General features: G+C 42.7%; 1 protein-coding gene across 2 annotated transcripts in view; it reads right to left on the bottom strand.

The window, feature by feature from the left end:
• Positions 1 to 23716, bottom strand: part of anks1b (ankyrin repeat and sterile alpha motif domain containing 1B) — a 165467-nt gene that overhangs the window by 65604 nt on the left and 76147 nt on the right. The window contains exons 11-14 of one of the 2 annotated variants that reach the window (XM_061078936.1): positions 15656 to 15812; positions 8275 to 8300; positions 6095 to 6106; positions 5277 to 5378 (exon numbers count right to left, since the gene is read on the bottom strand). In XM_061078936.1, the coding sequence (XP_060934919.1) occupies positions 5277 to 5378; positions 6095 to 6106; positions 8275 to 8300; positions 15656 to 15812 (297 nt within the window). Of the gene's footprint in view, positions 1 to 5276; positions 5414 to 6094; positions 6107 to 8274; positions 8301 to 15655; positions 15813 to 23716 lie in introns of both variants that reach the window. The other variant, XM_061078942.1, reaches the window with a different exon arrangement.

Here is a 23716-nt window from a genome sequence, read left to right on the forward strand (position 1 = left end):
CATGCGCAAATGCGAGCAAATATGCTGGAAGATTAACTGACTGGAGCAACACTGTCAGAGCGAGATCGTCAAGTGTGTGTGTGTGTGTGTGTGTGCTAAGTGACAGATGTGTGTGTGTGTGTGTGTGTGTGTGTGTGTGTGTGTGTGTGTGCTAAGTGACAGATGTGTGTGTGAGCAGATTAATGAGCTCTAAATGCCAAAGTGATTAGTGATTTTCTGGGGAAAACGGAGACACATTGACAAACGTCTCTAAAAACAGATTAACATGAGACAAACTCCACAAAATGAAACTTTACTGAAACACTGAGGAAAAGAAAACAGCGATACATCTTCATATCTAGCACGAGACTATAAACTACTTTATCTTCACAATCGTCTGATGCTGTTCTGTTTACGTTTGAAAGATTAGTTTAAAAACACACGTTGGACTTTTCAGTGTCAGCGTGTATGTTTGCTTATTTGTGTTGAGTTAAATCTTTTACATTACAAAATAAACAATGAAGAATGTATTTAGTTTACAAACTATTTTCTTAATTCAAGTTCTATATAGCTGTTTATCGTTCTATTTTCTTTTCGTTCATATATTCATAATAAAATGTTTCAGTGACAATCCAGCAGTGCAGAGTCCGACTTTGTGCTGCTGGAGTCTGGGAGTGTCTGCTGATTGTCTTGTTTGTTTACTATAATCATGTTGTCATCTCATAATCACTCCACGGTGATGTTCAAATTACACATTTCCCCTTGTCACCACTCCTCGATCCCTGTCGGTCAAAACAAATCATCTTTACTTGAAGGAACGCATCAAAATCAATACCTCTCTGTTTTTCAAACCCGGGTCAGGTTGATTGACGGCAGTGCTCATTAGGTGCCCTGCTCGAGAGCACTTTGACCACAGCGAAATGGGGGGAGTTCAGAGCATCACTCAGCGGGTTATGACCACGCCACAGCCATGCTGCTTCCTATATGTGACAGCTGAGTCAGCACATTTACCATCGAGTGCTTTTACACGTGTGTGTGTGTGAGCATCCTCTCAACCTCTGTCAGGGGAAACGATCTATTATCTTCTGAAAAGCACCAGGACCTAGTTAGTCTGTCGATCTGCACTCCACTCTGAGTGTGTGGTCAGGAGCTCGTTGTGTCATTGTGTGCGCTCTTGTGTACATCTGAATGCAAGCACCTCTTTGTGAGTGACAGCAGACGTGAATGTATACGATCCACACTGTGCATCAGAACTTTCACTACATCACATCCCCGAGCTGCAAACCCTCACCTAGAAATCAACCTTATCTTGTCTTTCTGTTTATTCTAACCTCCGTCTACTCTTTACATAGATTGCATCTTCTGTCTCTCCTTTTCCACATTTAAATTAATTTCTAAAAGTGCTTTTAGGGGACTGATATCTGGGTGGAAAACTGCGCTCGAGAAAGCACTAAAAAGTACTGTGATAGTGTTATGCAGGTGAAATTAGAAAAATAAGCCGTGAGCCAGGAAGTCAATTTGGATTTAGGACACCTGAGGTTTGAATGATTATTAGATGCAGCAGCACAGCAGCAGGTTTTATAAAACTGTTTCTTTATTAAAGAGGCATTTAATCCTGCTTCTCGGAAAAAAGGAGATTTACAACTTATTAAATAACGGTTTCACAGTAATTGCGTGTATGGTTGACAAAGAATTGTCATTGCTTGATAGCGATGAAATGTGTAAAGGATGAGCTGTCATCAACTCTTTGTGAGCTGACAACCACCTGTGGTGCCACCTATATTCTATTCTCTACTTGCAGACTCTAATGTCAGGTCATGAAACTAGAATCACGAATCCAAACGCCAATTATTTTGGATTAAAATATAAAACCTTGACGGTCCAGACGTCATTCTTCTCTCCCTTTTCAGAGACTAGAATTCTCCAAGTTGTGACTGTATACGAACAAGGTTTCCAGAAAATACCTTCTCTTGTCACTTTTGCAAAATACAAGAATAACACTTCACTGTGAATCAAAATAGAAATAAATGGAAAATACAACAAAAGCGTTGTGCTGCACAAAACCAACAAACACATGACTCATTCCTGGCTTTACTTTGAGCAAAAAGTAATGCTTGGAAAACAGTTACATTTATAGATGGTTAAAAAAGTCTGCGAAAACTTTGTCAAGATCAAGTGTTGGTAGTTTAGGTCCTGACTTTTTCAAAATAGAAAAACAACTGCGATTGTCAGAGAAACTAGCTTCACTGAGTCCTCTGTGTTCCCTCTGACGGGATTCTCTTTTAAACTGTTCAGATTCACACACAAGCAGCAAAGTAGGACACGGAGCCAGTGGGTACATCTGATAACCCCATGACGCAGCGTATACACGTCTCTGCTTTCCCTCTCTCTCCATCTTTACATACGTTTAATTAATCCTTCACTCTTTCTGCACCTTAAATCCCATCTGACCACGTGATCCTGAGCTTCAACTCGTCCAGCTGATGACATAAAAACGACCCAAACATTAAGGCCAAGCGCCTGTGTTCTCTTTGTGCCTTTACAAAGTGACTGCATGGTACACTTGGTTCATGAAAGGAATCATTTCTTTTAAACACAAATTAAAAGAGCATTTTTATTCGCAGCTAAAACCCCAGAGAGCATCTGCAAAAAACAAAGACCCACTCCAGTGTTTGTCCTTGGAAAGACAAAAACAGCAGTGGGATGAGATAAGCTACAGGGCAAATCAATTCAAAACTCATGTCATTTACTTTTACATGCAGTTACAGATTACGTGGTAAAGATCCAATAGATACAACAGCTGTACTAATTTCCTCTGTTTTGTCCAGGCAGGCCTCTCTGAGTACATGTTATTGCCGAATATGATATGAGATATAATTATATAACTGAGATCAGATCATCGTGACACAGAATCATGGTGTTGACAAGCAACAGTGAGATTTAATCCAATTTGGAAACTTTTTCTGAAAACCCCCTCTGGAACCCTGAGAGCACCACATTAATATTTCAGCACAGAGAGGAGGAAGGACTGTGGAGCCAGACTCTTCTACACATCCTGAGCGGCAGCATGTATGTGCACGGCCCTTATAGGTCTGTGGTGTGTGTGTGTGTGTGTGTGTGTGTGTGTGTGTGTGTGTGTGTGTGTGTGTGTGTGTGTGTGTGTGTGTGTGTCTGTGTGTGTGTGTGTGTGTGTGTGTGTGTGTGTGTGTGTGTGTGTGTGTGTGTGTGTGTTTGTGTGTGTGTGTGTGTGTGTGTGTGTGTGTGTGTGTGTGTGTGTGTGTGTGTGTTTGTGTGTTCGCAGGGTGTCAGACGTACATCATGCACTGGTGACATAGCCAGCGGGACTACTAAAATGAAATGAAATAAATTTCGAGAAAATTAATTAGGCACCATAAAATTGAACTCGGGTGCTCCTTGATTATGTTTGCCTCAAGCTGAGCGCAGGCCTGCTCAGCACCACATGTGATCCCGCCACGCATATTAGTTAACATGCCAAAGATAGGCCCTGTGAGAGGGGAGAGGTGCATCTAAGAGGGGAGATGTTGAGGTGCATGAAGGGCAGGTAAGGTGTGTGGATTGGATATAGCAGGTATATGCAGCTTTATTTTAAACTTGAGTAATAAAAAAAGGCGATTGATTCAAGGTCCAATTAATGAGTTTGTCCTTCTGACGACGTCTCCATCTCCAAAAAGAAGGCAGCACCATGGAGACCAGAGAAAAAGGGCTGCACTTTAAAACTTTTAATACTTTAGTCCTGATTTCAAACTCTGCAACTGAATGATTTTAGATCGCTTAGAAGTTCAGTGTCCGCCATAATGGAAAAATAGAGGATCTCAAAAGAAACTTCAAGATTTAAAAAAAAAATGATAATTAGAATAATATACAAAGTCATTAATTTACTCATCTTCCTCTACAGAATTCTACTATCATACGATTCTTCCCTGAACGAGCGTCAGTGTTGTGTCGCACCTCGTCCCAGAGTGAGAAAACAACTGCCTTTAATTATCGAGGTGCGAACTGTTGACGCAGCGTCTGATACGATCTGCTCAGAGACAGAGGTGAGACGACTAAATAAACCTCAGGTCCCTGATGAGGCTGATCTGAATTTCTGAATGTTGATTCGAAAGTTATTCCTGATCGGCGACGCGTTATTAATCTATTCTACTGCTGCTGCGGTTTCTATTTTAAAAGCTTCTCCTATTTAACAAACAGGGTTCAACTTGGAAAGTTTAGTTTCTGATGTGATATTTATTGCATATTTCTTTAACAGTGCGCTGGTTGCCCGGGAGACTCTGCCCCTGAAATAATCCTATTGCAGCACTTTTATTAGATTCCAGACAAGTACGCATGAGTCACTTCTGATGATGATGAGGAACCTTCCTCAGCTTCTGGATTTGGCTTCTCCATCTCGATCACCTTCGACACTTTATCCTCCACGTTACAGATGTCGGAGTTTGAGATGATGTTCGGCTTCTGTGTGGCCGGTTTTTGAAAAAGCAGCTTTCAGATGGAAGTGAGTGTGGGAGGAAAATATTGATCCATCTAAGAACTCGGATTCTTCGCCGCTTCAATTCCTCTGTGATAATAAAATTAGTCTCTCCTTCCAAATTACATCGACTTCTTCTATTTCCAGGCTCCTACTGCAGAGTAGTGCAGCAATATGGGGGGGGGGGGGTTCACGTAAATTACACCAGGACCCTGCTTCAGCAACCTGCAGCTATTGGACGGTACTTGCTGCCAATCATGTGGTACAAGTGCTTCAATGCATACCGTGCTTCATCACCTATCTTACTTCATAATTTATCAAATGAACCACATGCTGTGTTGAAGAGGACCTGGAATTAAAGGTAGAGCCTAGGAACTCCTTGTCTGTCTGTGTTTACATCCACAGTGTCACGTCTGTCACAGTATCAGGATCTGAATCTCAAGATAGGGTCTCCTCTGTGTTTCGGTTGCCGTTTAAATGCACAAGCATAATAGAGAGAGAGAGAGAGAGAGAGTGAGAGAGAGGAGTGAAGATGAAGTCAAACAATCTCAGGGAGAGAAACAGACGTTTACCAGCGTGTGTGTGTGTGTGTGTGTGTGTGTGTGTGTGTGTGTGTGTGTGTGTGTGTGTGTGTGTGTGTGTGTGTGTGTGTGTGTGTGTGTGTGTGTGTGTGTGTGTGTGTGTGTGTGTGTGTGTGTGTGTGTGTGTGTGTAGGTGTTTAAGCCTTGTGTGGGTGGATACTGTGATGTTCAATAATGCATCAGTTGCCTCTGCAACAGATTCATTAGAGCGTGGATCCGCGCGCGCTCACCTGTGGGCGGATGACTCTCTCGATGTTCTTCAGGGCCGTGTCGGGGGAGGGGGGAGAGCAGTCTGGAGTGGGGCCCGTTGAGCAGTTGCCATGGTTACCGTGCTCCCCCTCACTCACCGGTCCATGGGACAGGTGACCTTGTGGGGAGAGAGAGAGAGAAGTCACATTTAAGAGTGAAGTTACCAAACAGAGCAAAGCGAAGGAGGTGGTTTTCTTGAATGTTCGGATGAGGTCACAGGTCTACGCCACTTGTGAGATTTGAATGCAGCACAAGATTAAATTGGGCAAACAACAGGATTTTGAATCACTATAGAAGGACAATATGGCAGCTGCCCAGTGAAGTTTGAAGTCGACCTCAGACAAGTGATGTGCTGAGTTCAAGATCCTGTGTCGGAACTTATTTCCCCAGCGTGTGATTGTTTAACAGAGGGGTGGAAAAAGAAGAAGAGGAGAAGAAGAAAGGAAAGAAGGGCAAAGTGCTGAAGTAGCCTGAATTGAATTTGCGAGGGAGAAAGCATCTGTCTTAATCAACTGCAGGAGACACACAACACAGAACAAAACACCTTTCCTAAAGTACTGCTGTCACACATTGTTGTGTTCACACATACACATACATAGACATAGACATAGACATAGACATAGACATAGACATAGACATAGACATAGACATAGACAAACACACACACACACACACACACACACACACACACACACACACACACACACACACACACACACACACACACACACACACACACACACACACACACACACACACACACACACACACACACACACACACACACACACACACACACACACACTGGTAGCTTTCTCTCAGCTGCCAACTGTCTACATGGATCCTATCAGATGTCAGAATATCAGCCAATTATGGTGTGAGACCCAACCAGGAAGAAGAGGGAGACACACAGACACAGACACACACACAGCAGAGATAGATCTATATTTTTACTTAGGAGGGGTTGTTTTTACAGATTTTGTATCAATGACTTGAAATCAAACCCTGGAAATAAAATAAATATTCCTTATTATTTAAACTTTAAATGTGGTTGAATTTGTGATTTTTCACAACTCCCACCAAACCACAATCTCTTCACATATTCACAAAGAACTAAACAACACAGGGAGAAACAAGTCAGATTGCTGAAGTTATGGAAAAAGATAGTTTTCTGCCGTTTAAACCATGCATGATGTTTACTAGGATATTTTAAAATAGAAATATGTATTTTGTCTCATTAACATGTGTGATAGAGCAGAATAAAAACAAACTTGAACTGTGTAAACCTTTTACTTTATCTGTCATTCTTTAAATGAGATTCCCTAGTACATGATAACTGACACTGTTCCTGACAGTAATGGACAAGGAAAATTACGTTGCCACTTCTTTAGAGCACCGTTTCAAAAACAGGATTAGAGAAATAGGATAATTGAAGCACAGAGGTCAGCGACGAGGAGGATAAGAACACGGACTGGAGATGTTGCACGGTTAATTTCATTGGCAGCTGATTTCAAGTGCCTGTAATTGGCTGCTCTTCCTGTGCGGAGCTGACACGACACCTTTCACAACTCTTTTAATGACTTTCTTGATCATGGGCTCATTTAATTTTGGTGGATCATTACAGCTCAGTGAGACGAGTGGACGATTAAAAACACTGATGTTATACGTTGAAGGTGCATCTATTTGCGTGGATACAATAGAGATGCAATAAAAAACATGCGCATATATACTCGCAGGAGAGAGAGAAACATTTAAAGACACAAAAAACAGCCTACAATTAATAAACAAATCAATAAAATCTACTTTGTATTTCTTTTGCTGAAAGATTACATCTGAGTTTTTTATTTCTATTTTTTCACTTTGTCCACCTGCATCATGAAGCTACTGTCAAACTGAAAACTGATGCTCCTGAATCTCCATCTTCTGTCATGTATTTATTCTAGCCTCCACAGTCTGGCTGCAAAATGCCTTCAGGGAGCGTGACACAGCTTCACATCATGTCACACAACGCATGTGTGTCTTCATTTGTGTGCATGCATGAGCAAACACAGACAGAGGTGCACGGTAGATTTTACTTAAGGTTGCACACAGCTGCAGAGACACACACACTCAATACAGAAGCCACAAGGAGCTAAATCAATGATTACGTGTGGGCGTAAATAGATAAAATGAAAAATGAGAGAAAGAGAGAAGAATACAAAGATGCAACAGAGGGATATTTATAGAGATAGAAGTTTGTCCTATTGAGTAAATAAGCCTGTCAACGCTGAGACTTTGATGATGGATGTGATGTGAGGTGTGGTGTATGTGTGTGTGTTTGTGTGTGTATGTGTGAGAGTGTGCGTGTGAGTGTCTCCTTCAGATCTGCCTTCGGCTTACTCCTGGGAAACACTTGCAGTTTTTTTTTTGCCAAAGGGGAATTTTGCTTGTGTTGGAGTGTGCATATTTAACACATTCAGGATCATCTATATCTAGTAACTGCAGAATATAACCACAGACTGTAAATAAAGATGGACGATGCATTTCCACCTCCTCCTTTTGTACAAAAATTGAGCTAAAATATTCGTCGCACAGGTGCGGCCAACTTGGATTTTCGACGTATAGAATCAAATAACTAATTAAAACCAAACTTGGAGCAAAAATGAACACTTGGTAAGAAATATCCACCCAACATGACGGAAATCCTTTTTATATACAGTCTATGGGTATAAAATAACGATGTGTTAAAGTTAATGTGTGTGAGACCGCGAGAAATAAACCTCAGGGGGAAAAAGTTAAACTTGAGCGTGTTGCTTCGAAGCGTAACAGAGCCTGGATTTTCAAAAGCCTTCCAGTGGACGTCCAAAGCCATACGGCTGCACAGCTTGTTACTGCAGACGTGCAGAACCGTGCACAGGAGTGTGTGTGCACGTGGATGCTTGGTGTGAGTGAGCGTTCCGATCAGCTGTCCCCCTCCTGCTCGGCTAACAAGACAAAAACTGTCAGCTTCAGACGTGTTCTCCAGCCTGTCAGTTCTGCCTCTATGCCCACTGTGACGAGGAGCTTTTCGTATGTTTACTGTGTGTATGTGTGTGAGCATGTGTGTGTGTGTTCGACTCACACGTCTTCTTTATAGTCAGAGTGGCAAATTACAGCTGAGCACTTAAACGTAAATGGGCTGCATTTACAGAGCACTTTACCCAACAACAAGTCGCATTCAACCATCCACACACACGTGTTCATACAGCATCTGTACATGCTTCTATTTTTTTCCATCACCAATCATTCACACACTGACGGAGCAGCCATCAGGGAGCTGCCGTCAGGGTTCAGAGTCTTGGCGTGCCGACTGGAGGAGCTGGGGATCGAACCAGTGAACTCTGCTCTCCCGATAGCGTGATCCCTCCAAATTGTTCAAACACCGAGCAACTGTAAAAACAGGCTGAAACAAACAAGTCACAGGGACTTGACCGTTCTAATCGAAAAAGCTCAGGAGATGGGACTTGATGCCATTAAGCACTCGAAGCCTCCAGCACCGACCGGAGTGAAATAAATGAGGCGAAACGTCTCAGTTTTATACACTGGAGACGACTGAAGGTGGAAGCTAATATCGGAGGGAGAATAAGAAACTATAACATAGAGCTATATTCTAAGATGTTAGACGTGTGTGTTAACCTGTAACTGGATAAAATTAGCTCGTATTCAATTTTAAGATCGACAAACTCTGAATCTGCAGATTAAATAAATATAAAATAAGTGAGCAAACCAATATCCTTGCTTCCCTGCTGCCATAAATATGGAATTTAAGGTCTCCACCTGTGTGTTGACCTATTTTGTCACAAGAAAAGTTCACTGAGCTACTGTATGTGGACTTTTCAAGTGCTTAAGAGAACACACACACACACGCAAAAAACACACGCAGAGACGGACAGATTTGTGTTTATCTCCAGAGGAGTCGTTCCCATAGGAGAGAAGACGCATTTTTGCTCCGACCACTTGGCTCCACTCGGCTCTTTCTGTCTGCACTATACGTGAGTGCAGGTTTGGCCTAAAGGTCGCTCCTCATCCTCGCCGCTCCGCTGGCTGCCTCTCCATCTCACCCGACCAGCTTTAGTGTAGGTCCAAACCTAATGTGGTGGATCTGCAGAATTATAGAGCGACTGAATTACTTATTAATGATTATTTATGTAACTGTGTAACTTTGCTTTGAGAAGTGCTTTTCAAATAAAGATGTTATGATTAGAGCTGTCAAACGATTAAAATATTTAATCGCGATTAATCGCATTTTGTCATAGTTAACTCGCGATTAATCGCAATTAATCGCAAATTTGTATCTATTCTGAATGTTCCTTCCTTTATTATTTTTCCATAATTATACTTTCGTTTTAATGCTCTTATCAACATGGAAAAGTGGATTGGCTTGCTTTATGCAAATGTCTTATATTATTGAAAAACAACATTGCCAAACAGGGTGGTACAAAATAAAATTATAAATTGCACATTTCAGGTAAACAAGGACTCAGCCTATAGTGCAGTTAAACCATGGCTTAATATTTTCTTTTTTTCAAGTTTGCTGTGAACATAGCAGTCAGTCCTCTTATTTCAGAAACAAATAAAAGGTAAGCCTACTACTTCTTTGCTTTAAGCTAGCTACTCAACAGACAAGCAACAAATAACAAACAAACAAAATACACAGGCAGGTGTCGACCTACTTTGAAATAAATGAAACACAGAACTTTGTAGGGCTATTTGAGTCCTCCCCTTATTTGTGGAAAATGTATGAAATAAGAAGTACCCTATTTTTAAATAAATAAAAACATATAGCTGCAGCCTAATAGTGTAACGGACTGGGTTTATGTTTATGTTTGGTTTTGACGTATGCTCAGTAAAACACTGTTGAAGGAGCGCTCTGATGTCTGACAGTCAGTGAAGGGGTCTGGGTGGGACATGTGACTGTTTGGACCAATAGGATGGGGGGATCGGGGATCAATAAGGAAGTGAAGTGTTGATGTCTGCGAGTGACGGAGTAACAGCGAGAGATGCACATGTTCGTGTAGAGGAAAATACCAGTTACTAAACCACGAAGAAGTTCCGTGTCCTGTGGGACGCTACAATAGCTTTAAAATATATATTTTAGGTGGCGAAATATTAAAACAAAAAGCGAGAGCAGGTCAGACTGGAGGCGAACACAGATAATGAAGCTGCAGCTGCAGCTCTGCTTTAACTCGAGCTAAAAAAATTGACGGCGTTAAAATGGGTTTGCGTTAACGCCGTTAATAACGCGTTAAACTGACAGCCCTAGTTATGATATTAGGTATCGGCCAGACTGCAGGCGTTTACAGTGTTTTCTGTGAGAAAAAGGAGCTGCCTTTTCCACGGGCTTCTGCCGTTTGAACTTTGCAGAATAAATACAAAAAAAAAAACTATGCAACACACTAGAGGAAAGAGAACTGAAGAAGAAGAATATGTCTCCTTTAAGCTACAGTAGTAAGTCTGCACTAGAGGTGTTGGGGTAGACATGTAAAACCCAGTCAAATTCATCTCCTCTCATGAATAAAGAAAACAAATTGCTTCTCTCCGCTTTCTACTCTTCTAACAGTTGATGAGCAGATGCTGCACATTTCTTATCCCGCTCTGTACACGTGTAGAACAAATGAGATGAATCTGCCGAATGAAAAACGAAATGTATCTCCAGCCAAGTGTTGCAGCCGAAAAAAATGGGTTCCCTCATTTGAAACAAATTAAATTCCATCAGAAAGGAATCCATCCCCTGCGCTGAGTATAATCCAGAGCTAATGTACGAAATGACTGCCTGGGATTATGCACACAAGTCGACACTCAGCGCACTTTGCATTACAAAGAGGAGGATTCCATTTATTCACTGTCATGTCAGAGGACATGTGGTGCAGTGGGATATCGTGCATTAACATTCCAAAGCAATCTGTCCTAAAAACAGCAGTGTCACAATTGGGAAGAATCTGAGGAAACAGCTGTAGGAAGACAAAGAGGGGGGGGGGGATGAAAGTAGAATAGAAAGAAGAGAAGGAGGGGAAGTGAGATATCAAAGAAGCAGATACGTGAAAAGAGAGAGGAGATGGTTTGGTTGGAGGTTTAAGTGATGACTTTGGGACAAGAAGCAGCCCACAGTCAAAAAGCAGAACACAGGCTGAACTTACACTGCAAAGCAAATTATCCACAATCCTTTAGTTCCACTGTCAGGTTTTTATTTCATATGTTTTCTCTGGAATCAGGAGATAAATTGTTCTGAGTTGAGTTTATTGCCTTTTGATTCACGGCTGTGTGGTGCAGTAGTTAAACGCCTCATGTGTTTTCCCTGCAACACGCCTGCCTGCAAGTGATCTCATCATAGTAGAGCATCTTAATTTTAAATCTTCATAGAAACTTCTGCAGACAAACTGAACTGCTGCTTTCAGACATGCACTGAACTCGGGTTGTTCTCCTGAACTTATCTGGAGGGTCTCGATATGAGAGTGTAGATGTCTGAGTTCTCCAGGCTCATAAACAGACTGTGACACCCCCCCCTCCTCCTCCCAGTTTCACCTGCAAGCCCCCCCGATACACACACTCACAGCCCGACTCCTCCCATCCCAAATATTTGATATGTATATACTTCTTGTTTGTTTTAATACTATTTTCAATATTATTCATTGCCTAGTAGTTCTCTTGTTTGATGCAGATGCTTTTCATTTGTTATGTGAATGGAAAAGGACAATAAATGGAATCTTGAATCTTTTGATGTTTAAGTCGCCATGTGCTGTAAACAAAAAACATAAAAATCGTTCGTTGCTCAGTGAAGAAGCCATGAGGAGGCAGTGGATGCAGCTCGCCACATTACCTCAGATTAGCAAAGGTCTAATAACGTTAATGATCTATTGATTTACAAAAAATTATGAAAATTTTTCACTTCTGCACCTTAAAGGGAATATTTTCGTAGTTTATTTAACCAATTCCATTTCTGTTAGGATCTTAAATTTGTTATTGATCATGCCCATTAATTTCTGCATCATGTTAGCAGCGGGAGATGCTACTATCCCACAGGACGGCGTGAAAAATGAAATTGCAGCGCAGGTAGGTGACAACGAGCACTGAATCATTACCTCATTAAAATCCTGATTTAATTAGGTCGTTACATCAGGATCAGTGCATCCGCTGGAGCAGTGTGGCCCAACACAAGCAGAGAATCCATTAGGACCACGGAGAACACCTGCAGAGTTGTCAGACACGTTTCAGCAGTTTGTTGCCACGAAACAAACACCAGCGTCTTTATCATTCCAACATTTTCTTCAGAAATAAAATGCTTCCTAACGTCCCGCTGTGCCAGGGGGAAGGACGTGACTTTAAGGGAAGGATTTGCTTTTATATGTCTTCTTTGTGTTGTTCCTATTGTCTTTCATTTGTAATTACAGTTGCCTTCATAAAGCTTTTGATTTATTTATTGCTTTTATCAGCGTGGATGCATTTTTGCGATCTGTGAAATCCCTGTTCTTAAAGGTGCTATACACCTCGTGGCCTTTTCATGAATCAGCCACAATATCATGAGACCTGATGACATCGAATGAGGCTCTTCATCTACTGGGAAAACATTGGAACAGACAAAAGCTTAGGAGGGGGTCATGTGATAGGAGCCTGGCAAACCAGTAAAGGTTACTTAGGAGTAGAGAGGACGAAAACATCTTTTATCAACTTGTGCAGCACCTAAAAAATCCTCATCTGAATCATGTACGCTGAGCCCACAGCTGGCGTTAAAGGGTTCTACAGGATTGACAGCGAAGCATCACTCACGGACGCACCGTTCTGAGTGCGTCTCTCTATAAGTACGCTTGTGCGTGAGCACACACTCGTCGGCCAAAGCTGCCACTTCAGAGGCAGCTTTACTTTGCACTTGATTTTATTAAGAGCAACGTACTCAGGTACTGAATGTTTTAACTGCAGCGAATTGAAAGAACATATATCGAGAGAGGAAAATTTGGCCTCGGATTCAGAGCAGATTAAAGAAGCTAGACTCATTTACTCATATCATTAAAAGTAAATTCACACCTCTAATTATCCATCTGATTTTCAAAGGCTGAATGTGTATAATCATGTTTATTTCTATTTTTGGGTACATTATTATTTTTGATTCTCTCTGAAGTCCCATCTGATCATGAAACATTAAAAGAAGTTCATTTGAACTGCGATTGAATGTAATTATAAAATTCTTCTTGCAAAACATGACACTAACCACATGACGGAGTTTCAGATTCAACAGACGAACAGAAGATCTGTGGAGAAAGATCATTTTTTGCAGTGTAATGCACCAAGTGCTTCTCTGCTCTTCCTTTTTCTCTTCCCTCTCATCTTGATCCCTCCTTCTCCTCGTTCATCCTTGCCTTCCTCTCAGAGACACATGATGAGCCTCTGACTCACACCCATGTCCAATTAGCCTGACATATGACTGGACTCAAATCCAGGATTCTCCCTCCTGCTGTGTCACAGATGCAGATTCATGTATCCGGCTTAGCCTGAGACGACCCTCCAACTCGACTGGAGGCTTCATCTGCTCGCTCGCCCCATCTCACACTCTCACTCGCTCCATCTCACACTCTCACTCGCCTGTCGTTACTCCCGTCTCTCTGCGACGAGACAGCACCTGCAGCCTGTGAGGCAAAATGCACCTCTAGTCATTTTTACAAATGACATGGAAATGTACAAAGTTCCTCCTCACCTCATTATCTGTATATAACTCACTCGCTCACTCTCTTCTCCACTCTCTCTCTCTCTCTCTCTCTCTCACTCAGCCAGGAAGCAGAACAAACATGACACTCACACTGTTCACCTACGTCAGGGGAGGAATTTTATACCAAGAGACACTTTGACAAAGAGCAGCCTCGCACCACACACACAACCACACACACCCACAATTGTACATCTATGTTATTGAGGACAATTATTGACACAATGCTTTCAATTTCCCTAACCCAAACTTAACTCTTAAGTCTCTGTCTCTCACACACACACACACAGTCTACAGTGTATATTGACAGTTAATTTCTGCTCAATCCAACAGCCAATCACAGACAAGCTGTAACGGCCAAACGTGGAAAGAGAGAGACAAACACACTCACACACACACACACACACACTCACACTCACACTCACACACACCTACAGTGGCCTCACTCCACTAGGGGAGGGGTTCGATGCGGGGGGGGGGAGAGGGAGGGAGGCTGGGTGTCACTAGCAAGGCAGTTCCCATGGCAACGTACAGGTGACTCACCAGCTGGTGATGCAGTTGCTGTGACAACCTGCAGTGTGTAGAATCGCTATGGGAGCGGAGTGAAAGGAAAGAAGAGGCTGTGGGTGTTTGTTGTTGTGGGGGTGCGAGTGCGACGCTGCAGACCAAACAAGTGATGAGCAAACAGAATCGACTGGAGCGTCTGCGGCCGGAGGATTAGCTCAATGCTGAATCCAACACTGGAAACAGTTGAATCAGGAATAAAGTGGTGACATGATTCCAGTTATGAATCCATATTTAGACGGGATTTATACTGCAGTATGAGGAGGAGAATTGAGTATTTGGCGTCCTCCTGTGTCAATAGAGTCGTCTGGCAGACATTCAGCCATCGTCAGCTAACAGGACGTGATGAGAATTTTATAAAAACTAAATTGAAACAGGGTTGCACAAAGGCTATGGTGATGATTTTAACCGGATGACACCGGCGGCCAGAATGCAAAATAAAATTACATGAAAATTGATTCAACATAGACAATAAAAGAAGGATTTACAAAATGTGGCCCCGGCTCAGTCAAAGGTGGAGAGGATGTGGTAGATAAATGGAATTATAACCCACCTCGTTTAACTTTCCCTGAAAAAATAAATACAAAGCAAACTGCGTTACAGACATAATTTTCAAAAATACATGTATTACGCTCACCCACATTTTCCACACATGATTATTGCCATTGTCACTTGTGTTTATGTTGAACACACAATACGCTTGGCTCGACGTTCAGGTGGTTTCAGCAGTGGGATGTTCATATGGACGCTTGTTTGTTAACACAGTAAACATGATCGGCCACAATATGTTGTGTGTATTTTAAAGAATCCAAAGCACAAAACTGAGTATGACAATTCACAAGAGATAAACTACAAGATAAAATTACTAATGTAATTGTCAAGCATGCTTCGCATTAGTATAATTTCATTTAAACTTTGATTTAATAAGATTTTCTAACTTCTATGAGCAATTTTCAAACAGTAACAAGCTGCATCAATGGATTAGAAGAACTTCTACAGATAATTCAGAAAGCTGAGAGTGAAAGAGTTGAGGGCCGTGATCAGGACCCCAACACAAGCATTACGTTTGAATCCTTCTCTTACCATTGCGGGGCCCGCTGTTGAGCCGGAGGTTGATATCAAGCGAGCAGGGTTTGCGTGTGACGGCGGTCGTCACAGACTCGTACGGGTTGTCCTCGTCCTCGGGAAGGAAAACATCCAGAGATGGTGACGTGATGATCTCTCCTGAAAACTTTGAGTCCTAAAAAAGACAGAGGGAAAACAGCGGAAGAGAAGTGTGAGAAAGATTCATGAAATACATCCGGTAGTGATTGCGTGTGCAGGAAGCGGGAGGATTGTTTCCCTGCAGCATCTTGACAGAAAACTCCCAGAACACAAAGCTTCTGGTCAAAACTGTCGCTGGTACAAAAAAGCATTCATCCTTTAGAAAACTGTTGAGATTAATAAAGATTATCTCATGTTGATGTGTTGATGAAGTTTCTTTGTCCTCAAACTGCTGCAATTTGTGAAAAATCTTGTTTATTTTATGTGATATTATGTGGGTTTTTTTTAACAAGGCCATAATCTGATATATGTATTTTTTTCCAGATAGAGCTAAAAGGTTTTATATCAATGTATTAGGTTCCGAACTGATGAAAGAGGGGATTGTTAAAATCGGTGCGATGGCTTCGGGGTCTCATCACATGGTGGGAATGGATTTTAGAGGAAAGTAAAACAGCAGCTGGGAAATGGCACAGAGTTCATTCAAAACTAACAACATCAGAGGTGAAAGACCTGATAAAGTTATCAAAACAGTTTCTATTTTGTCTCAGCCGGCAGCTGGAGCTCTTACAAACACGAGTTAAGAGAATCGTTTGCAGAGCATCAACCGGGGAGATTTCCAAAATGTGAAAAAGTGAAACAATACTAAGACAAAGTATTTTACTTTTTGTTTAACATGCAAAGTGTTGGCAGAGTATCAGCACATAACCAATCAGAGAACCAGAGGTACAGCAACTCCAGGGGGCAGCATCAGTGTTTAGATGTGGCTCCCTTCTAAAAACGTTAACTTTATCACTATTTGATATACACTTGACCCAAAACATGGTCCTGCTCAAGTGTTCTTATAATGGTTAAACGTCTGACCTTCTCCAGTTGCCGTGATATTGGCAAAACTCTTCTTCATGACATAACTCCTTAATACCGACGTCAAACAAGGTTTTACTTTCCCAACTCAAGCTAAATGTCAAACCACACGTATTATTCAGGAGAAGAAACAGGTGCTCCTCTCCTGCGGGTACGCGTCTTAACTAATCGGCCTGACTCCCCGACCACGAATAACCTCAGCAGGGTTCTTTACAACCTTCAGCCTAATCCTGCAGATTTGCTCCACAGCCTCTCAGCGATGAGGCGAAAGCAGCTTCACTGTGAATTCTGAGCAGCTGCAGGTCGAAGCTCACCTGACTTGACATCTGCAAGTATGTCTCAGTAACTGTGACCTCAATGCACATCTCCTGCTTCTTCTCTCTCTTTTAACTGTCTTATCACGGCAAGATGTACATGCATCATCTTCAGGAGAGGAGATAATACATTATCTTTACAAAAATAAATCAAGTCTATACAAAGTTTATGATGCAGATGAGCATCATTATCTTAAAAACAGAGGAAGAAAGTATCTCTTGTTATTCTTGACATCGTGTCATTAGACCTAATGAGAAGGATACTCTGTCATCACTTTGGTTTATTAATGCTGTTGCACTTTGTTTGTGCAGTTTAATGTTAATCATCCTGAATAGAGAGTTTGCCAAATGCCCCTAATATGCAAACTAAATGAAATACATCACACAGGGGAGCTTTGTTTGGAGACAATTCATTAATGTTAAGGTTCATTTAAGCTGATGTCTATTAGGAAAATTGATACGTCTGTTTCAGACTATAATATATTTTACAATTTAGCCATTACATGTATAACTTAGAACTATAAATACAAAGAAAGACAAATACAACCAAATATAGCTGATAGACAATAAACTACTTTTATCTAAACATAAATAAAGATCTTTTCTGCATTGCTTCTTCTGTAAAATAAAAGTTTCCAAACCGACAAACAATATCGAGGAAAGGTTATCGGCCAAAACGATTTTTAACAACCAACCCATTTATCGCTCGGGTTCAATTAAGACCTTATTTCTTTGGGACCTTTATATTATTTTTTTATCGAGTTCTCTCTCTCTTATATTGGGAGAATCTCATGTTGTACTTTGCCGCAGCTTCGGCGGTGAAAAGGTTGAGCCCCAGAGGATTCACAGAGAGATGGAAGGAGCCGGGGACCAAAAGGTTTGTTATCTGTGAGGCAGATACCCGGAGGGGGGGGGGGAACAAGAGCGAGCGATGTGAAGCAGGGGAAAAGGTTACGATGGCGAGAGTCACTGCAGCCAGAGACACAAACATTTCTTTCCAGTACCGCAGCCTCTGGATGTCGGCCTTTTCTCCCCATAATGCAACACTCCATCATCATTTCTGAAGAGTCACTTGGCAACCTGCCCCTGGTCGAACCCTTTCTAATGGGATCAGTGGGAAACGTGTCACTATGGTAATAAGTTGTGGGTTTGGATATTCCTGCTCTCGACCCCACTCCAAATATATTTCTCAACCCTCTGACTCCGCCCCCCCTTCCTCACCTCATTTAACACCCATTACTCCTCCTGTCATCTGCTACTACATTACCCAGACTGCACCAGGCCATCAATCACACACTCAGAATGGATTAATCATTTGGGCTGATAGAGCAATCAGTCTCTTGATGATTCCTCTCGCTCACACCACACTTTAGTAAAGACCTGCAAACTATCACCCCTCGTTTTTTTTTTCTGTCTCCATCAGCTCTCAATTAGGCTGCCATTATAGGCTAATGGGAGACCCGGTCGGTCTTTCATGCCTCTTCTCTGCAGGTGGTCCGGGCCCGGCTGACACTGATGTGATGTGACAGTCTGGTTATAGTTGATGGAAAGGCAGAGAGCGCTATGATAGAGTCCTAAAGACCCGCTGCGAGTTTACTGCTGCTTTCAGGCACCAAAAAAAACCTCTGCTCCGAATTATAAACTCATCTGACAGCTCAGATTTAAAATGCAATGAATCATCTTCACTACAATTTTGAAACTTAAGCAAAACTTGTAAAAAAGCAATAGCAAGTGAGAAAGCCGAAATTTTCCTCTGTGTGTTAACATCAAATTTCAGCAAGAAGATGATTTATTAAATGTCAAGTAAACCAGAAACTTGGTTTACATAGTTGAGTTACGGTGGATTAAAAAGACCCAGACTTCATATATATTCAATGTTTTCAAATAAAAAAATGATTTCTATATATAATATAACATATCTAACCTGTGCTCATACACTGGGCGTGTGCGTGCGCACTGGTTTAAAACAGGAAGCAAATTGTCGACTCTGCAGTTGCTTACAGTTACAGAAAATACTACGAGCAAGAAACAATGATGGTGAAAAGCAAGAGGAGGACGAGGTGGAACTGTTAATGACACTAGGTTTCATCAAAGTTTATTAACATGTGTTCAAATCGCACCTTATTCAACACTCAAATTCTAGATGAATAGTAGTAGTCAGGCTCTGTGGTTGATAATGTCAGTCAAGCTCTGTGATCCAGACTGAAACATCTCCACTATTGGATTCCCATGAAACTTTAAATAAACATTCATGCGCTGATAAAGTTTCCCAGTTATTGGAAGTGAAAGTAAAAGTAAACATTCACAATATCCCGTCAGATGAAAGGAAAGTGTGAGATTGAGGCTCCGAATCATAAGCTCTCTTTTGTTTTCAGTCGTAACCAAGATGTAATAATTTAATAATAATTAGTTTCCGGAATAAAATAAAAAGCCACAGGTAAAAAGTGGCCTCATTAAAAGAAGAACTGAAGAAAAATGACATGAGAGAAGCTGAGTGGAAATGCATCTCTGCAAAGCTCCCGTGAGAATGAAACATGAAAAGGAACAAGCGAAAGAGACGTGACGCCGGAAATTATTTAGAAAAGTGCCTGAAATTATCTGTAAAAGAACAGAGAGGCAAGGAATCACACTCACTCTGCGTCTACCTCTTATCTCGCTCATCTGGAGATGACAAACTAACCCTCTCTCATAATCTGTCATTACTCCCGTTACTTTAAACCTCCACTCAAACAGCCACGGAGGAGCCAGAGAGGGAAATAAACCATTGTGGCGACAGAGAAGGAACAAGGGAGGGAGGGGAGAGAGTAGGTAGATGAACAGATGCCAGGACCCAACTCCACACTTACTTCAGAGCTCGTGTCAGCGGATCTCGAGGAGACGAGTGCAAGATTAGAGCGACAGAGCGGGAAGGGGAAAATGAGTTTGCAGTGAGGAGAGGAAGCAGAGGAAGTGGGAGTGCAGGGCAGCTCGGAGCAGAGGTTTCCTCACACAAACACAAAAATAAGAAAAACATAGAAATGTGAAAATTGAGCACAGACAACATGCTTGATCTCTCCCCCACACAAAAATTCAGCTGCTCCGAAAGGGATCAACCAGCTGGAAGTTTGAGCTATTCGTCCACGGTTAAGCCCGAGAACAGGAACTCAAACGTGCCGATGGAATTAATCTGGAAGTGTGACGACAGGTTTAGCTACCTGATCTTTTGACGGTGTCCTCGCTCCGCGTCCTTCACGGACCCGGAGAGGTCAGAAGGCTTCGGAAAAAGTGCAAGAAAAGGCTTCATGCGGTGCGACGCGAGCAGTCTCTCTCTCTCCGACAAACAAACACACTCATTCACTTCCCTCCCTCCACCCTCCGCCCTGGTCTCTATCTTTCAGGGCAGAGATAGCACACAGAGAAACTTGTGTCTGAACTGCACAGGAAGAGAGGAGACAAACAGAGGCCTCCTCTGGCCACTAATTAGCAGGTCGTACGCAGCTCCCGTCCAACTGCACAGGCCAGATTAAACGTTTTAAGTGTGTGTGTGTGTGTGTGTGTGTGTGTGTGTGTGTGTGTGTGTGTGTGTGTGTGTGTGTGTGTGTGTGTGTGTGTGTGTGTGTGTGTGTGTGTGTGTGTGTGTGTTGGTGCCTGCACATGTGACCCAATGCATGGCATGTATGTAACGCTGTGTGATTATATATGTGTAATAATGCTCTGTGGGGTTTGAACATAGTGTCTGCTGTGATCATGTGAGAGCTGTGTTTTCTTCGTCGTCTGGGTTAGAGCTTGATGTGTTATATACAGTGTGTGTGTGTGTGTGTGTGTGTGTGTGTGTGTGTGTGTGTGTGTGTGTGCTGATAACACAAATAGGAAATATGCCGTCGCTGTGGTCACGTCTGAGAAACTTCTATCTTAATCCTGTGACTCTCTCTTCCCTCCGTCCGCCTCCTCTGCTCCGTACTGTAGAAATCTCAGCCCCGGCCTGCAGCTCCGTACACTGCAGAATGAGTTCATAGGCCATCAGATATGAATAGAGGCTATAATTTGCTGGCATTTCCTCACGGAGGCTATTTGATTAGAGAGAAAGGGGGGGGGGCTGGACACCAGAGAGGACAATGGACCCTGTGAGGGCCTCGTCGAGGGGAGGTGCAGTCAAGAGAGGACAGAATAGGAGAGACACACACTGACCGAAAAGGAAGATTGGCGTAACTAACTCAAGCTAATATGCAGCAAAACGTGGGCTCCTTGAGATTAATATCAGTCTCATGCTGTGCATTAATGAACACAGGTCGTTGTGACGCCTGAGGCTCCAAATAAGAGTCTTCAGCCATGTTCACTCCCCCCACACACACACACACACACAATTTGATTTCCCTCCATTACTGGCTAATCCTTCGGAAATCAGCGAGTTGAGCCACCCGTGGGACACCAGCAGTCGCTCCTCGGGAAAATAACACCCTTCGCATTCCCCACGGTCGCTGTATTTAACCAAGCTCAAACTGCGGCTTTCCCTTGGCTCCACGCTTCATCCCGACAGACACCGGAACCAGCCGTGGCGAGCGGCTGCTGACGGAGCGCCGCCGCCGCAGACTCACCGAAACCTTCCCTGTGTTTAACTGCATCCACAACAAATGGGGAGGACGTTTCAGAGGCTGTGAGGGAATGTGTGTGGACTAGTCTGATACTGTACATACATACATTTTCAAATTTCACTACAGCAGATCACTTTGAGCTAGTTACGATTCTAAAATTCGGAGCAGCTATAGAATACTTATAGTATAGTATTTATAAAATGCAGTTTTCAGGTTATTTTCACTTCTGAACAGAATGAATTCGATAAGATAATAAAGTAAAAGCTGGACTCAGTGACTCTTTGTGTACCCGACAGAAAAATCAGGGGAGGCTCACACAGCGAAAAATTAAGTCCCAGTTATAATTTTTATGGCTACTCTGTTTTTTATATCGAATTATGCTACAAGAGTCAGGGACTAACTTTTTATAGGATGAATACTACACACACACAGACACACATACTCCTTACTGGGCTTAGTTATGCCATCATCATATCATTGTATATTCTTTGAGGGTAACGGTGGGAGCTGGAGCCAATCTCAGATGTCACTGGGGGAGAGTTGGGATACACCCTGGACAGGATATGACCCCATGGAGACACAGGGAGAACAAGCAAACTCTACACAGACAGACCCCGGCCAAACTGGGATTCAAACCGGGAACCACAGCGTGGGGCGAGCCACCATGACGCCCATAACAAGATTTTTCTTTTACAAATTGAGAATTTACACAATTAAAACAGATTAAAATGTTTAAAACCAAAAACCTCATGTGTTCGGAGCTCATTCAGTCACAGGCGTTCAAAGCTCCTCTCCACTAATCTCTGCCCCCTTGATCTTTCTTAACATCGACAACAGCCCTCGTGGGTTTGTGATCATAACCTGCAGCAGACCTCCTCCCCCTCATCTGCTTAAAACTGCCGGGGCCAAGTCCCATTACAGGTCAACAACCACCTACTCAAGAAAGAACAACAGCTCGAGGAGGAGGGAGGAGGAACACCGACGTCTGAGAGAGAGAAAGAGAGAGTGAGAGTGAGAGTGAGAGAGAGAGATAGAGAGAGAGAGAGAGAGAGAGAGAGAGAGAGAGAGAGAGAGAGAGAGAGAGAGAGAGAGAGAGAGAGAGAGAGAGAGAGAGAGAGAGAGAGAGAGAGAAGGAACAACAGGAAGGAAGGATTAAATGGAAAACTGCTGATGTGTCTGTATGATGCACCTGCGCTGACGGAGATTTGTCAATTGTGGACATCCCACGCCTGACGTCTCATGAATTTCTGTGTTGCCTGGCAACCCTGAGGGCCCCTGCTTATCTGCGTCTTGTTCTCGCATTTGTTTTATTATTTTTCTCTCAAGGTTGCCGCCAGCGAGATGTGAAATCGTTTGTTAAAAAGTCAGCACGGCAGAGGAAACCTCCTGCACACAAACTTTGGGCGTAAGATGGCGTCCACATGGCAACGGGGGGGGAGGACGACGTTGACGATAGTGACGGAAATTGAAAGCAGAAACTTCCTTATTCAGGCATGTAGTACAAAGTTATGGGGCTATGTGCTTCGTAGGACGAACTGGTTAGTGTTACTTTAGAAGTTTTTATAGTGTTTTTCTGTGGGACTTCTTAGAGTCAGGCCACTTCTGTGACTGACAGTCCTGAGTGACAGCTGCACAACCAAGACGCCCGGCTTTCAGGCGAGCGATACAAAGGTTAACACTCGTCCCCGGGAACATAAAGTGAAAGATAAATGAGGCAGGGAGCGAAGATGAACATGGGACAGAGCGGGATGATAGAAAACAAGCAAAAGAAGAATTCGTTCTTGTGGGATGAGAAGATGAAAGGATGAAGAGATGAGAACGATGGGAGGAAAAATGTTCCACTTGGTTCACAAGCTTCTGTCTTTACGCCAACTCACTATACTCACAATTACAGAGAGCAAATCAACACGGTGCTAACTTCATTATCCGTTTCTCTTTCCTCTCCCACTCGTCCTTCCTTCTCATATCCTCTCCCATAACACACACACACACACACACACACAGGTGCGAAGCTCTCCAGGATGTGTGCCAGTTGAGCAGGCGTGCTGCCAGAAATCAACACAGAGGTTCTGTTGTGTTGTCAAATGTTCGTCTGTTTGAGCCAACACACGTCTCAATGCTAAACACTCATCTGC

The sequence above is a fragment of the Limanda limanda genome, chromosome 1 (genome assembly GCF_963576545.1).
Source record: "Limanda limanda chromosome 1, fLimLim1.1, whole genome shotgun sequence".
Taxonomy (NCBI): domain Eukaryota; kingdom Metazoa; phylum Chordata; class Actinopteri; order Pleuronectiformes; family Pleuronectidae; genus Limanda; species Limanda limanda.